Source organism: Nomascus leucogenys, chromosome 3, assembly GCF_006542625.1.
Source record: "Nomascus leucogenys isolate Asia chromosome 3, Asia_NLE_v1, whole genome shotgun sequence".
Classification (NCBI taxonomy): Eukaryota; Metazoa; Chordata; class Mammalia; order Primates; family Hylobatidae; genus Nomascus; species Nomascus leucogenys.
The window spans coordinates 107,604,864-107,623,591 of NC_044383.1; the positions used below are offsets into that span (position 1 = coordinate 107,604,864).

General features: G+C 35.1%; 1 protein-coding gene across 1 annotated transcript in view; it reads right to left on the minus strand.

The window, feature by feature from the left end:
• The window catches only part of TBC1D32 (TBC1 domain family member 32), a 262,628-nt gene that overhangs the window by 224,115 nt on the left and 19,785 nt on the right, over window positions 1–18,728 (minus strand). Inside the window, exons 5-11 of the mRNA XM_030809627.1 lie at window positions 13,053–13,121; window positions 10,053–10,178; window positions 6,825–6,903; window positions 6,591–6,694; window positions 6,434–6,495; window positions 5,684–5,828; window positions 348–407 (exon numbers count right to left, since the gene is read on the minus strand). Coding sequence (XP_030665487.1) covers window positions 348–407; window positions 5,684–5,828; window positions 6,434–6,495; window positions 6,591–6,694; window positions 6,825–6,903; window positions 10,053–10,178; window positions 13,053–13,121 — 645 coding nt within the window. The remainder of the gene's footprint in view (window positions 1–347; window positions 408–5,683; window positions 5,829–6,433; window positions 6,496–6,590; window positions 6,695–6,824; window positions 6,904–10,052; window positions 10,179–13,052; window positions 13,122–18,728) is intronic.

Genomic DNA, 18,728 nt, shown 5'->3' on the forward strand with positions numbered 1-18,728 from the left:
GGGTCTATATTATAGAAGTAATGGCTTTATGAATACTTGATCTGAATCGAACTACATGCTACTGCTTAAAAATATGGCTTCTCTAAAACCAGCTTGTTATTTATAGAAGCCAATTTACTATATATAAAAAACATATTTTCTAATTGTTATCCTGACTGCATTCATTTTAAGTCTCTATTTTTATCCCTTTATGTTTCACAGGATGGTAGTTTAAGATCATATAAAAGGCGAATTGCTTCATTATCCAATATTAATTATCACCACACAACTTTGCATAGTCAAGTTAGTACATCATATATATTTTGGTGATATTATTTCTCAACATAAAAATGGAAATACAGACTTACCAGAGACTTATATTTCTTTTCAAGAAGTCTTAATACTGTAGTTCTGCTATAATGTGCATGCTAAAATTAAAAGGAAATGATATTTAATACTCAAGCTGTGCCACTCAAAATCTATTTTTCCTGCATCATTTCTAATGACAACATCATAAATCACACAATAGCTTAGGTTTAAACCATTATAGTCAATGACAGACAGGTGTTTATGTGTGCATTGGATTAGAAGCATAGCAATCACAAGAATGCAAATCATATCAAAAAACTTGCAGATCATTTAGTGACTGATCAGTACAAGAACATTCTATCCATTAATTGTGTCCAATTTCCAAGCTAAACTATTTTAAACCACCACCAAAAAAGTATACCTATGACACAATCCAAAAAAAGATACATAGTGGGGAAAAAAAAAATTAAAAAGCACAACTCTTTTTTTAATGAATAATTACATTTATTACATGTATATACATAATTGTATAATATTTATTATAAGAAAACATGAATAATTATATTTTAGAGAATTTTTTGGCCTATTTGTCAATCACACTGCCACCTACTACTAAAAACTCTTAATGTAGGCTTTTTTTTTTTTGTTCTTTTTTTAATTATTATTATACTTTAAGTTTTAGGGTACGTGTGCACAATGTGCAGGTTTGTTACATATGTATACATGAGCCATGTTGGTGTGCTGCACCCATTAACTCGTCATTCAGCATTAGGTATATCTCCTAATGCTATTCCTCCCCCTCCCCCCACCCCACAACAGTCCCCGGAGTGTGATGTTCCCCTTCCTGTGTCCATGTGTTCCCATTGTTCAATTCCCACCTATAAGTGAGAACATGCGGTGTTTGGTTTTTTGTCCTTGTGATAGTTTACTGAGAATGATGTTTTCCAGTTTCATCCATGTCCCTGCAAAGGACATGAACTCATCATTTTTTATGGCTGCATAGTATTCCATGGTGTATATGTGCCACATTTTCTTAATCCAATCTATCATTGTTGGACATTTGGGTTGGTTCCAAGTCTTTGCTATTGTGAATAGTGCTGCAATAAACATATGTGTGCATGTGTCTTTATAGCAGCATGATTTATAGTCCTTTGGGTATATACCCAGTAATGGGATGGCTGGGTCAAATGGTATTTCTAGTTCTAGATCCCTGAGGAATCGCCACACTGACTTCCACAATGGTTGAACTAGTTTACAGTCCCACCAACAGTGTAAAAGTGTTCCTATTTCTCCACATCCTCTCCAGCACCTGTTGTTTCCTGATTTTTTAATGATGGCCATTCTAACTGGTGTGAGATGGTATCTCATTGTGGTTTTGATTTGCATTTCTCTGATGGCCAGTGATGATGAGCATCGTTTCATGTGTTTTTTGACTGCATAAATGTCTTCTTTTGAGAAGTGTCTGTTCATGTCCTTTGCCCACTTTTTGATGGGGTTGTTTGTTTTTTTCTTGTAAATTTGTTTGAGTTCATTGTAGATTCTGGATATTAGCCCTTTGTCAGATGAGTAGGTTGTGAAAATTTTCTCCAATTTTGTAGGTTGCCTATTCACTCTGATGGTAGTTTCTTTTGCTGAAAAAGCACAACTCTTATACTGAAGAGGATACTGTATGGTCTACATGTGCAGAAATCTGCCAACACTGAAATGCTCCAAAGTGACAGCACCCTAATCATTTTCTGCCAACCATATTTAAAAATGATTCAAAGTGTCAAAAGAGCTTTAAATCTCTCCTTGGAGCAAAATGTAGATGTAATTAAAACACATAAATGCATAGCATTGTACAAAGCCAGGGAAAACTATAAATATTGTTTAGCTGGATTATATAAGATATCATTAGTGTTCAAAATATAGTTTCTTCATTTCACTTAGGAATAAAAATATTGGCCGTGCACAGTGGCTCACACCTGTAATCCCAGCACTTTGAGAGGATGAGTTGGGCAAATCACGAGGTCAGGAGTTCGAGTGTGGTCTCAAACTGGCCAATATGGTGAAACCCCACTCTACTAAAAATATAAAAATTAGCCAGGAGTGGTGGCGTGCACCTGTAGTCCCAGCTACTCAGGAGGCTGAGGCAGAAGAATCGCTTGAACCCAGGAGGCAGATGTTGCAGTGAACTGAGATTGCACCACTGCACTCCAGCCTGGGTGACAGAGTGAGACTCTGTCTCAAAAAAAACAGAATATATCTTTGACAAACCTAACAAAAACAAGCAACGGGGAAAGGATTTCCTATTTAATAAATGGTGTTGGGAAAACTTAACTCAAGATGGATTAAAGACTTAAACATAAGCTCTAAAACCATAAAAACCCTAGAAGAAAACCTGGGCAATACCATTCAGGACATAGGCATAGGCAAAGACTTCATGACTAAAACACCAAAAGCAATGGAACAAAAGCCAAAATTGACAAATGGGACCTGATTAAACTAAAGAGCTTCTGCACAGCAAAACAAACTATCATCAGAGTGAACATGCAGCCTATGGAATGGGAGAAAATTTTTGCAATCTATTCATCTGACAAAGGGCTAATATCCAGAATCCACAAAGAACTTAAACAGATTTAGAAGAAAAAAACAAACAACCCCATCAAAAAGTGGGCAAAGGATATAAACAGACACTTCTCAAAAGAAGACATTTATGCAGCCAACAGACACGTGAAAAAATGCTCATCATCACTGGTCACTGGAGAAATGCAAATCAAAACCACAATGAGATACCATCTCACATCAGTTAGAATGGCGATCATTAAAAGGTCAGGAAACAACAGATGCTGGAGAGGATGTAGAGAAATGGGAACACTTTTACACTGTTGGTGGGAGTGTAAATTAGTTCAACCATTGTGGAAGACAGTGTGGCGATGTCCTCAAGGATCTAGAACTAGAAATACCATTTGACCCAGCAATCCCATTACTGGGTATATACCCAAAGGATTATAAATCATTCTACTATAAAGACACATGCACACATGTTTATTGCAGCACTGTTCACAATAACATAGACTTGGAACCAACCCAAATGCCCAATGATAGACTGGATAAAGAAAATGTGGCACATAAACACCATGGAATACTGCGCAGCCATAAAAAAGGATGAGTTCGTGTCCTTTGAAGGGACATGGATGATGCTGGAAACCATCATTCTCAGCAAACTTTCAGAGGAACAGAAAACCAAACACGGCATGTTCTCACTCATAAGAGGGAGTTGAGCAATGAGAACACATGGACACAGGGAGGGGAACATCACACACCAGGGCTTGTTTGGGGGTGGGGTGCTAGGGGAGGGATAGCATTAGGAGAAATACCTAATGTAGATGACGGGTTGATGGGTGCAGCAAACCACCATGGCACATGTATACCTATGCAACAAACCTGCACATTCTGCACATGTACCCTAGAACTTAAAGTATAATAAAAAAAAATTTTTTTAAAGAATAAAAATATTAAACAGAAGAATACAAGTCAAAACTTTTTCAGAATTCTAGGGAATAGAGGATTTTTGTTTTTCTTTTTTTTCCTTTTTTTGCTTTTTAAATAGAGATGAGGTTTTGCTATGTTGGCCAAGCTGGTCTCAAACTCCCAACCTCAAGTGATCTGCCCACCTTGGCCTCTCAAATTGCTGGCATTACAGGCGTGACCCACTGCACCTGGCTGGGAATAGAATTTTTAATTAAACATTGATTAAATTGTGTTTTGGTTAACCGAAGGTTAATCAAAACCTTGTGTTTTAAACCTTGTAGCTTAAAATGTTTTCAGAAACTATTAATCCTTTTTCCAACTTAAGAGAAATAAGTCGATATAGTATTAAACTATTTTTAATATTGACCATGTTCTGAAAAGAAATCCTTATAGTATATCTTTTAGACCAGGGTCAGCAAACTACAGCCCTCAGATCAAATTCTGCCTAGACCCAATTCTGCAAAAAAATTCACTGGAACAGTCAAGTCCATTCATTTACCTATTATGTATAGATGCTCTGGAGCTACAACAATTGGGTTGAATAGCTACAATAGGGACTGTAGGCCCACAACGCCAAAAATATTTATGGTCTGGCTCTTTACATAAAAAGTCTGTCAAGTCCTGCCTTAGATGCAAAAATTACAGGAGGATGTAATGAATTTTCATGTATATTAGAACACACTTCAGAATGTGATTTTTAAATAAATTTGTAGCCCGTTCTCTTAAGAATCAACTCCCAGCAATAAGAATGTATGTCAAACGAAAAAGTTAATTACAAAGTTAGTAAAATATGACTGATTTTGTTAAAAAAAGATGACCTAAACAGATAAATATAAAAGTATATATAACATATCTACATGAAAGAAAATCTTAACAGTTGTTATCCCTGTATTGTATAATTAGAAAAATTTAATTTTATTTAAGCTTTTACATATTTTGCATATTTTCTCAAATAATGATATAATTTGCTAATCAAGAAAAAATTTTAACTGTTAGATGTGAGGAACAAAGGGTTCATTTTAAATTAATTTAATTTAATTGAGTAAACATTAATCACATACTAGACAGGCCAGGTAAGGGCTAACCACTAGAGACAGAATTGTGTTCTGGTTAATTGGGCATTTATCATACAACTTAGCAAAAGGCACAAAGCACCATCGCTAGAAAACATCCAAACTGTGCTGAAGAGTAAATGAATGCCCCAGCCCCTCTCTTCTCAAGTGCAAGAAATATAGTACCTAGGTGCCCAGTACAGATTGAGAGAGAAAACAATGTGAGCATAAAAGCCAGTCCTGTTGCTGCTATTGACAAACACAGACCTCTCTTAGTCAACAGAGGTTGAGGGAGGTAACAGTATAAAGATCTCTCTACTCTTAATATTAGTTTCAGTTCCAGCTTCATAAGAAATTGCCAGGTTCAGGTATTAAACACATTCCCCAAACTTCAGGTTCAGGAGGAAGGCAAATGAAAGAATACTTTCAGAAATATCTCCTAAGCTCGAAAAAAATATATATTGAATCCTTATGTTCTACCACATTTGCTTAAAATTTTTGAAGCTTTCACACTAAAGAAAAAATAGATTTTTGAATAGGTTATTCAGCTTAGGTTCAAATGAAATACCACTTAAAATCCTATTCTGGCTCTGCCACTTAATAGGTAAAAAATCTTGGGCAAGTTAACTTCTCCATATCTCAGTTACTGCATCTGAAAAATGGGGGTATTAATACCACCAACCTCGTAAAGTTTTATAAGAAATAAATGAGTTAACACACGTAAAAGTGATTAGAACTCTTAGCACACAGTAAATATTCAAACATTAACTATTTATTAAAATGATATAGCAATGCACTAAAAGGTATTAAAATATTCTATTTTTCCTTACCATCCACTTTTTGAACCACACAGCCTTGGTATCAACTAATGCAAAAAAGTAGATCGGATCCAAAATCTTTTGTGAGACAACATGGCTTTGATCATGTTTAACTGTTAACAAGGACAAAGTACTCTCCACAATTTCTTCCATATACCTTAAAATTTGGGAAAAAAGAAATACAATTACATATATAGTTCTGGTGGTATATTTTATATTCATGGAATGATAAAGTAGCACATAATCTTCAGAAACATTTTTTCTATTTCATTAAATGACAAGTAGGATTCATACTCAATGTTTCTGCTTTAACAACAGGTTCTTTCTACTTCAACACTGGATCTCTGAATTTAACTTTCCTTTTTAGACTCACAGATTATCTTACAACTTAGAATAAATTTTATAGCTGAAAGGAAAAAGTTTAAAGAATATTTAAGGAACTTGTCCAAAATGCAATAGTAAAGACCAATAAGAACCTAACGCAGACCTTCAAACCACTGATACATTTAAAAAAAAAAAAAACTAATGCTACATTTCCTTTTTACCTTGTGATAAATGATGTAAAGTGGTACCTGTATACAGTAATTCACATAGCTAAGTATAAAACATGACAAGCTTAAGAAAAATAAAAATAAAAATTTTATTAATCCCTTCCCAATCACGTAAGTCCATTAAGACTGTCTTTACTCTTTCTGTCTGAAACGTATATGGGGCGGTAACACTGCTAGGTTTTATGCTGGCATATGTTGGGAGGGGACTTACTTCTCTCGATGACGAATCCAGAAAGATGGAACTTCTTTCTGATATTCATTTAGAAGACGAATCTACAAAGCAGTGCACAATAGTTCTCAAAAAATTAGCATCCTCAAATATAAAACTAAATAAATAAAAATGAAAGCATATTCTAGTATATGGATACCTTTTTAAGTAAGCGAGTCATATTAGGATTAGTTATATCTACACCAGCTGAAAGAGTAGGAATATGATTTTCCCTAGAAAGAAAGTATGACTCCAAATACTTAGCTGAAAAAAAAGGGAAAATATAAAATTAACATCATTCATTTACAGTGCCTTCTGAAAAAAGTTATTTCCTATACATTCTTAAGTACATGCAAATGACAAAAAACATTTTTAAATGTTTTCATAAACATACCTAAGCTTATATAAATTTCCTTGGTCATATGTAATGGAGAAAGAGAAAATATCTGTGCACAGAATTTTAAAATCTGGTCCTATGGAAATGAGACAGAAAATTTGCATCTAAGATCTTACAAGAACAGAATAGAGATGAAACATTTTTTTCACACAGTAAAAACTCAGAAAACAAAATAAATACAAATAAACCATTCAGAAACCAGAGTCAGAATGTACTTATTTAAAAAGGGCACACTCTGTGTCAGCAAAAATTAAAACTGACCAAAACTAATATGTGAATCTAATAACAGAAAGAGATTACTGCACAATCCGGTCATAGTATATACTGACATGGTGAGGTGGGGGTAAGGTGAGGTTTCATAGAGGAGACAATGTAAAGATGTCAAGCAAAGGAACAGAGTAGGCAGTACTAAATTTTTTTAACACTCCGTATTTCCGAATCCAAAATTCATCATTTTTAATTGCTTACATGGGTAGCTTCAGTAATTAGAAATTTAGAATTATTTCTAATAATTTTGCCTATTCCCAAGAAAATTACTCTATGTTTAAATTTTTACATTATTAAAACTCTAAAATAGAAACCATTAGAAGGTAAATAAGTTAAAAGTGGCAACAGACATAGTTAGCATAATGCCTGGCACTAAGAGTTACTTTAAAATGGTAGCTATTATTATCCCTTTAATTATACCTACTTTATTAATATCATGATGAGATTAATCCTAATAGTGAAATTCAACTTTCCATTAAATAAAAACATAAAATTGCCTTAAATAGTCTAATCTGGGGGGGGGGAAATTAATAACACTGTTGATACCAGTTAGATAATCCACTTACAAGAAATAGTTCCCCAAGTTACTAAAGGTATGTTCTAATAGCCCCAAGAAATTCCTACTGAACAAAGGATATTACATACTTTGGGAAGTCTATTTTTATAGTTGCAGCAACTAATAGGTATCTGTCATACTTTTCAACCCTATAGGCTTCACTCAGTTGCATGTAAGAGTCCTTTAGAGGAGATGAAGAAATAGAATTGAACTCAAAAAGAATTTGGATCAAGCACAAATTTAAAATGAAAAAAACTCCATGCTTTGTTTTCTACTTCAAAATGACTAATTTTATTATCATCTCTCTTCTATAATAATTGCTTCCAAATTTATTGGCATAAGTAATAAAACTGAACCTTGCTGCATAATAATTTAAAATGGCTACAATTTGCTATTTTATAAAGTTATTTCATAATTTATAAAATAAAGGAAATCTATTCAGCTACTATTCTGTATTTATTAAGTAAAAGAAAAAATACAGGGAAATTGACAATTGCATCTGTCGTTAGAGAGCATGAAATGTTAAAGACAACTCTGAGATACATTTTTTCACCTTGAAGTTCTTGGATCATTGAGCTGTTCCAGAAGTCTACAATACCCTCTGGTGTTAACAAGGTTGAACTGCATCCAAGTATTAGATAAACACCTTCTTCCCTTTATGAGAATTACAAACAGTGATTCCCAAACCACTTCTGTTTACCTTGTATAATTATATCTTCATTAATGGTAGACGGTAGACTGATTTTAAATAGACAAACATATTGCGATACCTTATATTTTTCTATAACTATTTATTTATTGTCTCTGTTATCTACTGAAATCTAAGTTCTCTGAGGGTGAAGATTTTGTGTCCTGTCCATGGTGTGTTCCCAGTGTCTAAAAGACAATGATACACACTGTAGATACTCAATATATACTTGCTGAACAAAGAGCAAAATGTAACTCTTCTGCTAATGCCTTAAATTCTATGCCAAACATCATATCTATTTTAAAGCCAAAACTATCTTCACTGATATATCAATTAGGAAGAAAAGATCCTCTATAAGGAAATCCAATTTGTGTTTAAAATGCAATTCTTGGATAATCAGGGGTTTTCTTTTCATTCCCATCATAGATACTACCTGTAGAATTACTGCACTTGTTAATGTAAAGCTTACTTTTCATCACATAATAACTGTTCCTAAAAAGTCATGTGCAAACCAATTTTTAAATAAAATCATATCTACTGACTTCATAATTTTACAATTTTAGAAACGTTCTATATTTGCTTTATGATTCACCTCAAATTATTTTCTAAAATCTCAGCATTAGTTTTCTAGCTTCTTTCTTTAAGCAGTTAAGCAATCTCTAAGTAAACACTTAAATACATGAGGAAAATGTTTATAAGCCCTTTTGAATAAACCATAATTCATCATTTGTCGTTCAAATTTTCATATACCATGAATCTTTTTAAAATATTTTTCTTTTTTTTTTAATTTGAGAGTATCATAAAACAGCATCATTCAAAAGCAATGACACAGCCAGGCGTGGTGGCTCAAGCCTGTAATCCAAGCACTTTGGGAGGCTGAGGCTGGAGGATCGCTTGAGCCCAGGAGTTCAAGACCAGCCTGGGCAATGTGGTGAGGCCCCATCTCTACAAAAAATACAAAAATCAGCCAGGCATCGTAGTGCATGCTATAATACCCAGCTACTTGGGAGACTGAGGTGGGAAAGTCACTTGAGTTTGGGAGGTTGAGGCTGAAGTGAGCTGTGATCATGCCACTACACTCTAGCCTGAGTGACAGAGCAAGACCCTGTCTCAAAAAACAAAACGAAACAAAAATAAAATATTAGGATATTCCTTTACAAGATAAAATGCAGAAGGTAGCAGTGTATTATTTGGCAATGAAATACGACCATATTTTGAAACTAATCACAAAATTTTGTTAAGAAAAATTTTGACAATTAGAAAGCTGAAACTGAAGTTCCATAAATGTGTGAGCTACTATTAAAGAAAACTATTAGCCAGACACAGTGGCTCATGCCTGTAATCCCAGCACTTTGGGAGGCCAAGGTGGGTGGATCACCTGAGGTCAGGAGCTCGAGACCAGCCTGGCCAACATGGTCAAAACGCATCTCTGCTAAAAATACAAAAATTAGCCAGGCTTGGTGGTGGCATGCCTATAATCCCAGCTACTCAGAAGGCTGAGGCAGGAGAATCACTTGAACTCGGGAGGCAGAGGTTAAAGTAAGCCGAGGCAGCACCAGTGCACTCCAGCCTGGGCAAAAAGAGTGAAACTCAGTCTCAAAAAAAAAAAAAGAAAAGAAAAGAAAAGAAAACTATCATAACTATCATATTCTATTTATTTCCAGAATGGTGGGAAAACAAATCATTTTTAATATTTCTATAACCATTTTCTTACACTAAACACAGGATCAGGATCTGAAAGAGACACTGTCAGTTTTTCGCAGAGAGTAGTCCAATTTTCACAGTTCAGGACATCAGATGGAGGAGCTGAACATAATGTTTGCAAGGCTTCATATCTCACCTACAATTTTTTTAAAAGACTTTTATTAACACTCAGTCACTCAAATAATGCCACTTTTCCAAAACAATATTTAACAAACTACTAAAAGGCAAAGTCTGGATAATTTATAAAGAGTGATTTATCAGATGCCTTTATATTAAAAAGCTCTTGAGAAATCATTTTTTAAACTAAGTGCTAAGCAGAGAAAAAAAAAAAACAGTTGCTGTTTGTGTAAAGCAAAAATTAAAATACTAAATGTGGTAGCAGATTTTAGGTATCACGTCTAAGAGGAATGGGAGGAAGAAGGGTAGTTGAATCAGAATCACCAATGCAACATTTTCCAGTGGCCTTGTCCTACAGGCTTTCCCTATTCTAGGCCGTTCCTACAGTTTGAGGGCTTTAATTTCAAAACATTGCCCAGATATGCCCCGGCAAAGCATTCCCATTCTAGGATATATGAACAATTCTCACAAAACAATCAGTTTGAACTTGTTTTTTCTGCTATACCATATTTTCTGGCCTTCTGACTACTTAGGTAGAAAAAAAAAGTAAGTCAGCAGTGGGATGCAAAATTATATTTCTGTATTTTCATAGAAAGCTTACTTCTTAATCAGTCTTCTCAACATGCAATCAGAATTCACTCAAAATAGTATGACCCATGGGAAAGTAGTAGAGAATAGTTCCACTCCAATGAAGGATGGAACAAAGCTTTTCTCCCACTCAATATACAAGTCATGAATAATAACACACTAATTCCAGCCTCATCCTCAAAAATCTGGTCATTTCCCAACTGAAACAACTAAAGCCTAGTCATTAAAAAGATGAGGCCTAAGAGACAGGAGCCAAAACCTCAGCAAATCAGACACTCTGAATCAGGGCCCAACTTTTCGACAAAAAAAGATAAAGAATATACATATATTTGAACTGTCTATATATTCATATGAAAGAACTCCTCAATATAACTTTATTTGTGATAGGCAGTAAGGGAAATACTGAGAGATTTAAGATTAGGAATTCATTTACAATGTTAAGTAATTTTTCCATTTCAGGAGATTTTTAGGAAAAAATCCCATTAAGAATTCACTATTTGCAGAAGCAAAATGTAGGTTTCTAAACAAGTATAGTTTCCAAATCATCCATTTAAATTGAAGGCAACAGGATTTTTATCATATAAAATTTAAAACTCATTTCTGATATTTTTTGAAAGATGTTATTATTTACTATGAACCCAGAAAATAAATCATAATGCAAAATGCTGAGAAGAAAAAAATTATTCTTCTCTATGAGGTTTTAAAAAATTTCAGTAGGAGTAAATCACAACTATCCATTTAGTTTAAATTTAATAGTTTCAGAAAAGTAATTTTACAAATTGAGACCAAATGGCAAGATAGGCATACTAATACATAAAAAGGCTTAGGTAAAAAAAAAAAAAAAAAAAAAAACTTCAGAAATCCTATCATATTTTCTATTTCATGCTGACTTTCAAATGAAATAGTTCTTCATAAACAGTGATTTGTACAATCTCTTAAAATATAAACAGATACAATTCAATATAATTGCCTTTCTTAAAAATCCTTTTTCTGGCCAGGCACAGTGGCTCACACCCATAATCCCAGCACTTTGGGAGGCCAAGGGAGGTGGATCACTTGAGCACAGTATTTTGAGATCTTCATAAGCGATGTGACAAAACCCCATCTGTACAAAAAATACAAAATTTCACCAGGTGCAGTGGCGTGCAACTGTAGTCACAGCTACTTAGAAGGCTGAGGTGGGAAAATTACCTGAGCCTGGGGAGGTAGAAGCTGCAGTGATTCATGATTGTGCCACTGTGCTTTGGCCTGGGTGACAGAGTAAGACCCTATCTTAAATATATATATAAAATATATATACATAAAATATATATATTATATATATAATATATACATAAAATATATATTATATATATAATATATACATAAAATATATATATTATATATAATATATACATAAAATATATATATTATATATAATATATACATAAAATATATATTATATATAATATATACATAAAATATATATATTATATATAATATATATACATAAAATATATATTATATATAATATATACATAAAATATATATATTATATATAATATATATACATAAAATATACATATTATATATATAATATATATAATTTTTCTAAAAAATAAATAAATGGGTCAAAATTGCTCAGATAGGGAAGTCATGGGTAACTGCTGGTCAAAGGATACAAAATTTCAGTTAGGAGAAGTAAATTCAAGAGATCTACTGTATAACATGATGACATGATGACTATGTTAAAACAATGTTTTGTTCTTGAAAACTGCTGAGAGAGTAGATTTTAAATGTTCTCACCACAAAAATGATAAGTATGTGAGCCAATGCATGTTAGAGCAGCTCAACTTAGCCATTCCTCAGTGTATACATATTTCAAAACATGTTGTACAAGATGAATATACACAATTTTTATTTGACCATTAAAAATAATTATTTTTAAAAGCTGTTCACATTTTCTGAAAGTAAAAAAAGAATTAAAAATCTTTTTTCTTAAGAAATGACTAACTACAATGTTACATATAAAACAACAGTGAAAAAACAGTTTGGGGGACAACTGCCTATAACTTTATCCCTTTGAAATTGATGCTGAAGATAAAAATTTCCTCTTTCAAACCATGACAATTCTCTAAGGAAAGCCTCCCTTACTCTGTGACTTTTCATCTGGACTTGAAAGTTTACCAGGGATATCATTACAGGATTGCCCATAATGATAAAGGCTTAGCCTCAAGGGAAACAACCTGGTTGCTACTGATTGTAATCTCATATATGGTAAACATATGTTATCTGCATGAACTTGACAGCTATACTTGAAACTTACCTCTTTAGGTTGCCCAGGATCCAACTGGTCTAAAATCAATTGTAATTTTCCTTGACAAAATCTGTAACTCTGTAACACAATTGACAGGACATTCATTTATTTAGAAGGCTTTTAGAAATGTTGCTATAAGTTATTTTTTCAATATAATTTCAAGCACAAAACACAATCCAGACAAGAGAAGGAGATGATCTACTTTGATTTGGCAGCAACTCAGAATCTTTCTTCCCAAGGCTTTTAAACGGAAACTGAATTTCCCAGTAGAACAGTGTACCTTCATGTATATGAAAACTATTATTTGCCAAGCAATTAAAATATATATAATATTATAAGACTCAAAAGACACAAAGCCAAAATGCTGCATACTCAGAAATGTGAGATGAATGAAACAGACAGATAAACAAAACAAATAAGTAAAAAAAGCTACCAATAGTACCCTAGGCACAGCTATAGTGCTGTTTGGACTGTTTTGTTCTCTTTCTTTCCTATAATTTTCCTTAGCCTTTCTCCATAGTTCTGCGGTGAAAAGAATCCTGAAGTAAAAACTTCCATCTATAAAAAAGTTTATAGTAGATTAATAAGATATTTTGGAGAAAGAAAGGGTCTTTTTCCTACCAAAGGCAATTTAAACATGCATAATATCTAAAACATCATCTGAAAATAAAAATTATAATAGTAGGCTGGGCACAGTGGCTCACACCCATAAACCCAGCACTTTGGGAGTCCAAGGTGGGTGGATCACAAGGTCAAGAGACCAAGACCATCCTGGCCAACATGGTGAAACCCTGTCTCTACTAAAAATACAAAAATTACCTGGGCATAGTGGCACATGCCTGTAGTTCCAGCTACTCGGGAGGCTGAGGCAGGAGAATCACTTGAACCAGGAGACAGAGGTTTCAGTGAGCCAAAATCGCACCACTGCACTCCAGCCTGGCAACTGAGTGAGACTCCACCTCAAAAAAAAAAAAGTAAGGAAACAACAGATTCTGGCAAGGCTGTGGAGAAATAGGAATGCTTTTACAGTGTTGGTGGGAGTGTAAATTAGTTCAACCATCGTAGAAGACAGTGTGGCTATTCCTCAAGGATCTAGAACCAGAAATACCATTTGACCCAGCAATCCCATGCACATGTATGTTTATTGTGGCACTGTTCACAACAGCAAAGACTTGGAACCAACCCAAATGCCCATCAATGACAGACTGGATAAAGAAAATGCGGCACGCATACACCATGGAATACTACACAGCCATAAAAAAGGATGAGTTAATGCCCTTTGCAGGGACATGGATGAAGGTGGAAACCATCATCTGTCTTGGAACAGAAAACCAAACACCGCATGTTCTCACTCATAAGTGAGAGTTGAACAATGAGAACACATGGACACAGAGAGGGGAACATCACACACTGGGGCCTGTCAGGGAGTGAGGGGCAAGGGGAGGGACAGCATTAGGACAAATACCGAATGCATGCAGGGCTTAAAACCTAGATGATGGGTTGATAGGTACAACAAATCACCATGGCACATGTATACCTATGTAACTAACCTGCACGTTCTACACATGTATCCCAGAACTTAAAGTAATTTTTTTAAGTGCTACATTAAAAATAAAAAAGTCTATTAATTCTTTTTTTAAGATGGTGTCTTGCTGCAGCCCAGGCTGGACAGCAGTAGTATAATCATAGTTCAATGTGGCCTCGAACTCCTGGGCTCATGCAATTAGGGAAGCAGGAGCCTAGGAGAGCCACAGTGACCTCATTTTAAAGTCAATTCCAACTTGAGACTAACAAGGCACATTCCTTGCCAGTCACAATCCATGGTCCTAAGATGCTTATAGCTAAGGAACCAGCTTAGTAATTCCTGAAAGGCAAATTCCTACAACAGAAAGTCCAGATGTCTCAGTACACATAGCAGTTTATTCTATCAAGATAATTATAGTTATGCTTTGATGTACTTACATGCTAAAATGTCAAGGATAGTTTTCTTTAAATCAAGAGAATAATAAATTGTGCCATGATGTCAGCCCACTTGCATGTAGACACAGCTTAGTTTAGTCTTCACATAGACAATATAAGAAAAGCTTATAAAAAAGATAGTGCGTTCCTCCACTTGCTTTCTGAGGACTCCCTACTCTGTAACTGAGTAGCTTTCAATAAACTATCTCCTCTCACTGCACTCTGCAACCTGCCTTGAATTCCTTCCTGCACAAAATCCAAGAACTCCCTCTTGGGTTCTGGGTCAAGACCACTTTTCCCGTAACAAAGCAATCCTCCTGCCTTAGCTCTCCATCACTGGGAATACAGGCACACAATGCCATGCCAAGCTATGGTGGGGTGTGTGTGTGTGTGTGTGTGTGTGTGTGTGTGTGTGTGTGTGTAGAGACCTTGTCTCTATGTTGCCCAGACTGGTCTCAAGCAATCCTCCTGCCTTGCTCTCCCAAAGTGCTGGGATTACAGGGATGAACTACCATGCCTGGCCTTAATTTTTTTTTTTTTTTGAGATGGCACCTCACTTTGTCTCACTCGCACAGGTTGGAGTGCAGTGGCGCAATCTTGGCTCACTGCAACCTCCACCACCTTAGTTCAAGTGATTCTTTTGCCTCAGCCTCCCAATTAGCTGAAACTACAGGCGCGCACCACTACACTTGGCTGATTTTTTTATTTTTACCAAACAAACAAGCCAGCAAGCAAAAATAAGTTCACATCTGCCCCTACACATTCCTCTTTCAAACAATCCACCTGTCCCAGGCCTAACTCTAGGCAGCTGCAGAATCAATGCTATGTTCATCTTTTAAAAATCCTAGGTATCGTTCCCTTTCACTTCTACAGAAGTGAAATTCTGCAGAGATTTTTAAGATTTTATGACTCCATCTTTTTGTGCTTACAAAACAAATAATAATTAAAATCTTATCAAGTGAGGGTAGCCAGACATGGAGGAACTTCTGAAGTACAGGTTGGAATGTAGCTAAACCTATTGCTCTGAGTGATGTTGCCAAAAAAAGAGATAAGTGTCTTGCCATTTCTCAGCAGTAGTATAAAATCCTTAAAAGCAGAATTCTTCACCAAAAAGAGCATTGTAGAGTTTTGAAGATTTTAGTAGAGGCCAGAAAACAGTTGTTGAACTCAAGATATTCTGATTAAGATTTGAAGACTAATAGCATAAAATAAATTAGGATAATTGAAAGGACATACTCTGAATGAGAGGAGAAAGGCCATGTACCCAATAAGGAAAAAAACCTACTCAAGAAAATTCTTACTGGAAGAATACAAAGCCTAGCAACAAAATACAGCTCAGGTTGTTCCCAGGAAAGAGAGAATCTGTTTCTTTGCCTTTTCCAGCTTCTAGAGGCCGCCCTCATTCCTTGGCTCACGGCCTACTTCCATCTTCAAAAACAGCAATCACATCACTACAACCTCTATGTCAGCCTTCACAGCACCTTCTCTGACTCTGAACCTCCTGGGTTTCTCTTACATAGACCCTTGTGATGATATGGGTCCTGCCTGGATAACTCGAGATCATCCTGCAATCTGAAGGTCCTTAACTTAGTCACATCAGCAAAGTCCCTTTTGTCATGTCATGTGACGTTCACAAGTTCTAGGGATTAGGACATGGACATCTTTGAGAGGACCATTATTCTGTGTACCACAGGTACCAAAGGATGGGTTTCAAGGAGAAGTTGCTTGGAAAACAAAGGAACAGTGACTGCTTTAAACATGTTTGTGTCAGGCAAGAGTAATAGGTGACTATTATCCTAAACTCACCTTCTGCGTAAGGTATACACCCTGGGGTGAAGTTCCCTTGGAAGGTTATAAAATAGCTTGCACGCTATAAAACAGCACAATGCCCGCACTGTACTATACTAATTACTGCGGAGGAAGAGAAAGACAGAAAAACTGCAAGAGGAAAGGATACAAATTCTGAAAGCTTAATGTACGTCAGAGGTAATCCTCTAATTTCCCAAGCAGTTAAAAATGGCCCAGAGATGTTCAGTTTGAAATCATATAGGACCACAGCTGAGAAATTTTCTATTTGACTGTGTCTCTGAATGGTGTCCATTTCAACATTCCCTTTAAGAGATATCAACAATAAAAGCTAACCTGTATAAAGCAGTGTCTGTGTGCCAGGCACTGTTCTAAGCACAAGACATACATTAACTCAGTTAATCTTCTCAACGTCCCTATACGGTAAGTAGTATTTTCATCCCCATTTACAGATGGGAAACACTACAGCACAAAGAAGTTAAGAAATTTGTCCAAGGCCACATGGCTAGTAAGCGATGGAACCATAACTTACACCCAAGCAGTCTCCAGGTAGCTGGGAAAAGAATAAAAATAACTCTCTTTGCAGGGAGAGAGTCTAGTTTTAAACTCAAAGTCCCCGCCTCACTAGCTATTCAAGTTTGGGTAAGTTACTTAACTATTATTATAAGCCTCACTTTTTTCTGTAGAATGGACTAATAATACCTACAGTGAATATAAAGCTAAGTACAGGGACCACTATACGGCAGGTATTATTATTATAGCTGGTATTATTATTTCTATCTTTCTGGCATTATTTTGCAGAGACTTGTTCCAGGTTTAATCACAATACCAAATATTTTCATAGCAATGCTCGCAACTATGGTAATAACTACTATCTCCCCTTTGTTCTTCAATATCCTCACACTTACACTAACAGTCTCTTGTTTTTCAATAATGGGTCAAAACTCCAAATATAATCAGGCTGCAATTTTTTAAGTAATAACAATGAATTAAAGCCCATTCTATTCACAAAACGCAAGTATTTCACTAATATCAAAACAGTAACATCAGCATTGTTTACAGTGTTATTCATAGGAAAATTCAGACCTTTTTCTTCACCCCACAGCAAGAAACAACAATTTTGAAGGCATGAATAAGATTGTCAATATTTATTGGAATGAATGACTAATATATTTTTAAATATCTTTTCAATTCTGAACATATTCAGCCTCTCTTTGGTCAGCTATATGAAAGAGAGTCTCTTTTCACTATAAGCAAAGTTATATACAGTATCTCCTAGAACTTGGACATACTGAAAGAGCTTTCAGGACAGTCTGGCACTCATATGTTTCTTCCCAAAAGTCCAGGGATACCATGCCTTCTTGATGGGCAGAGCTCACTTTCAACCCAATTAGTACCTTGTAAAGCAAAGTCATATTTATAGGGTAGACACTTGAAAATTTATATATACCCTGTGGACATCCCCAAGAAATCCAGGGAAACTTAAAGCATGATTCCTCCTCAAGAACTGAAACAAAACAAGATAAAAAACAAGAACATCTTCAAAAATTATGACCCCATTTCTACCAAAGCTTTGCATTTTTCAAAAATCTATCATTTTAATGACTGGAAATAATTCAGCATTTGGAATTCGGCAAGGTCTTAACTGCCAGCTATGAAATCAGTTCTATTTAGATCTGAATACCTGTACTTCTTAGAACAAATGCGCCATTATTTTTCTTATGTTTCAATTTCAATGTATTCAGGTGGTTCAGCAAATAAGTACGAGCATATAATCTTGTGAGCCCCCAGAGTCATAAAATTGGGTTTTCTGTGCCTTTTAAGTCCAGAAAGTCCTTGATTTGAAGAAGCAACTCAATAAACTTACTAAACAAGCCATCTGACTGTATTACACTAAAATCCCTATACCCCACCTTTTTC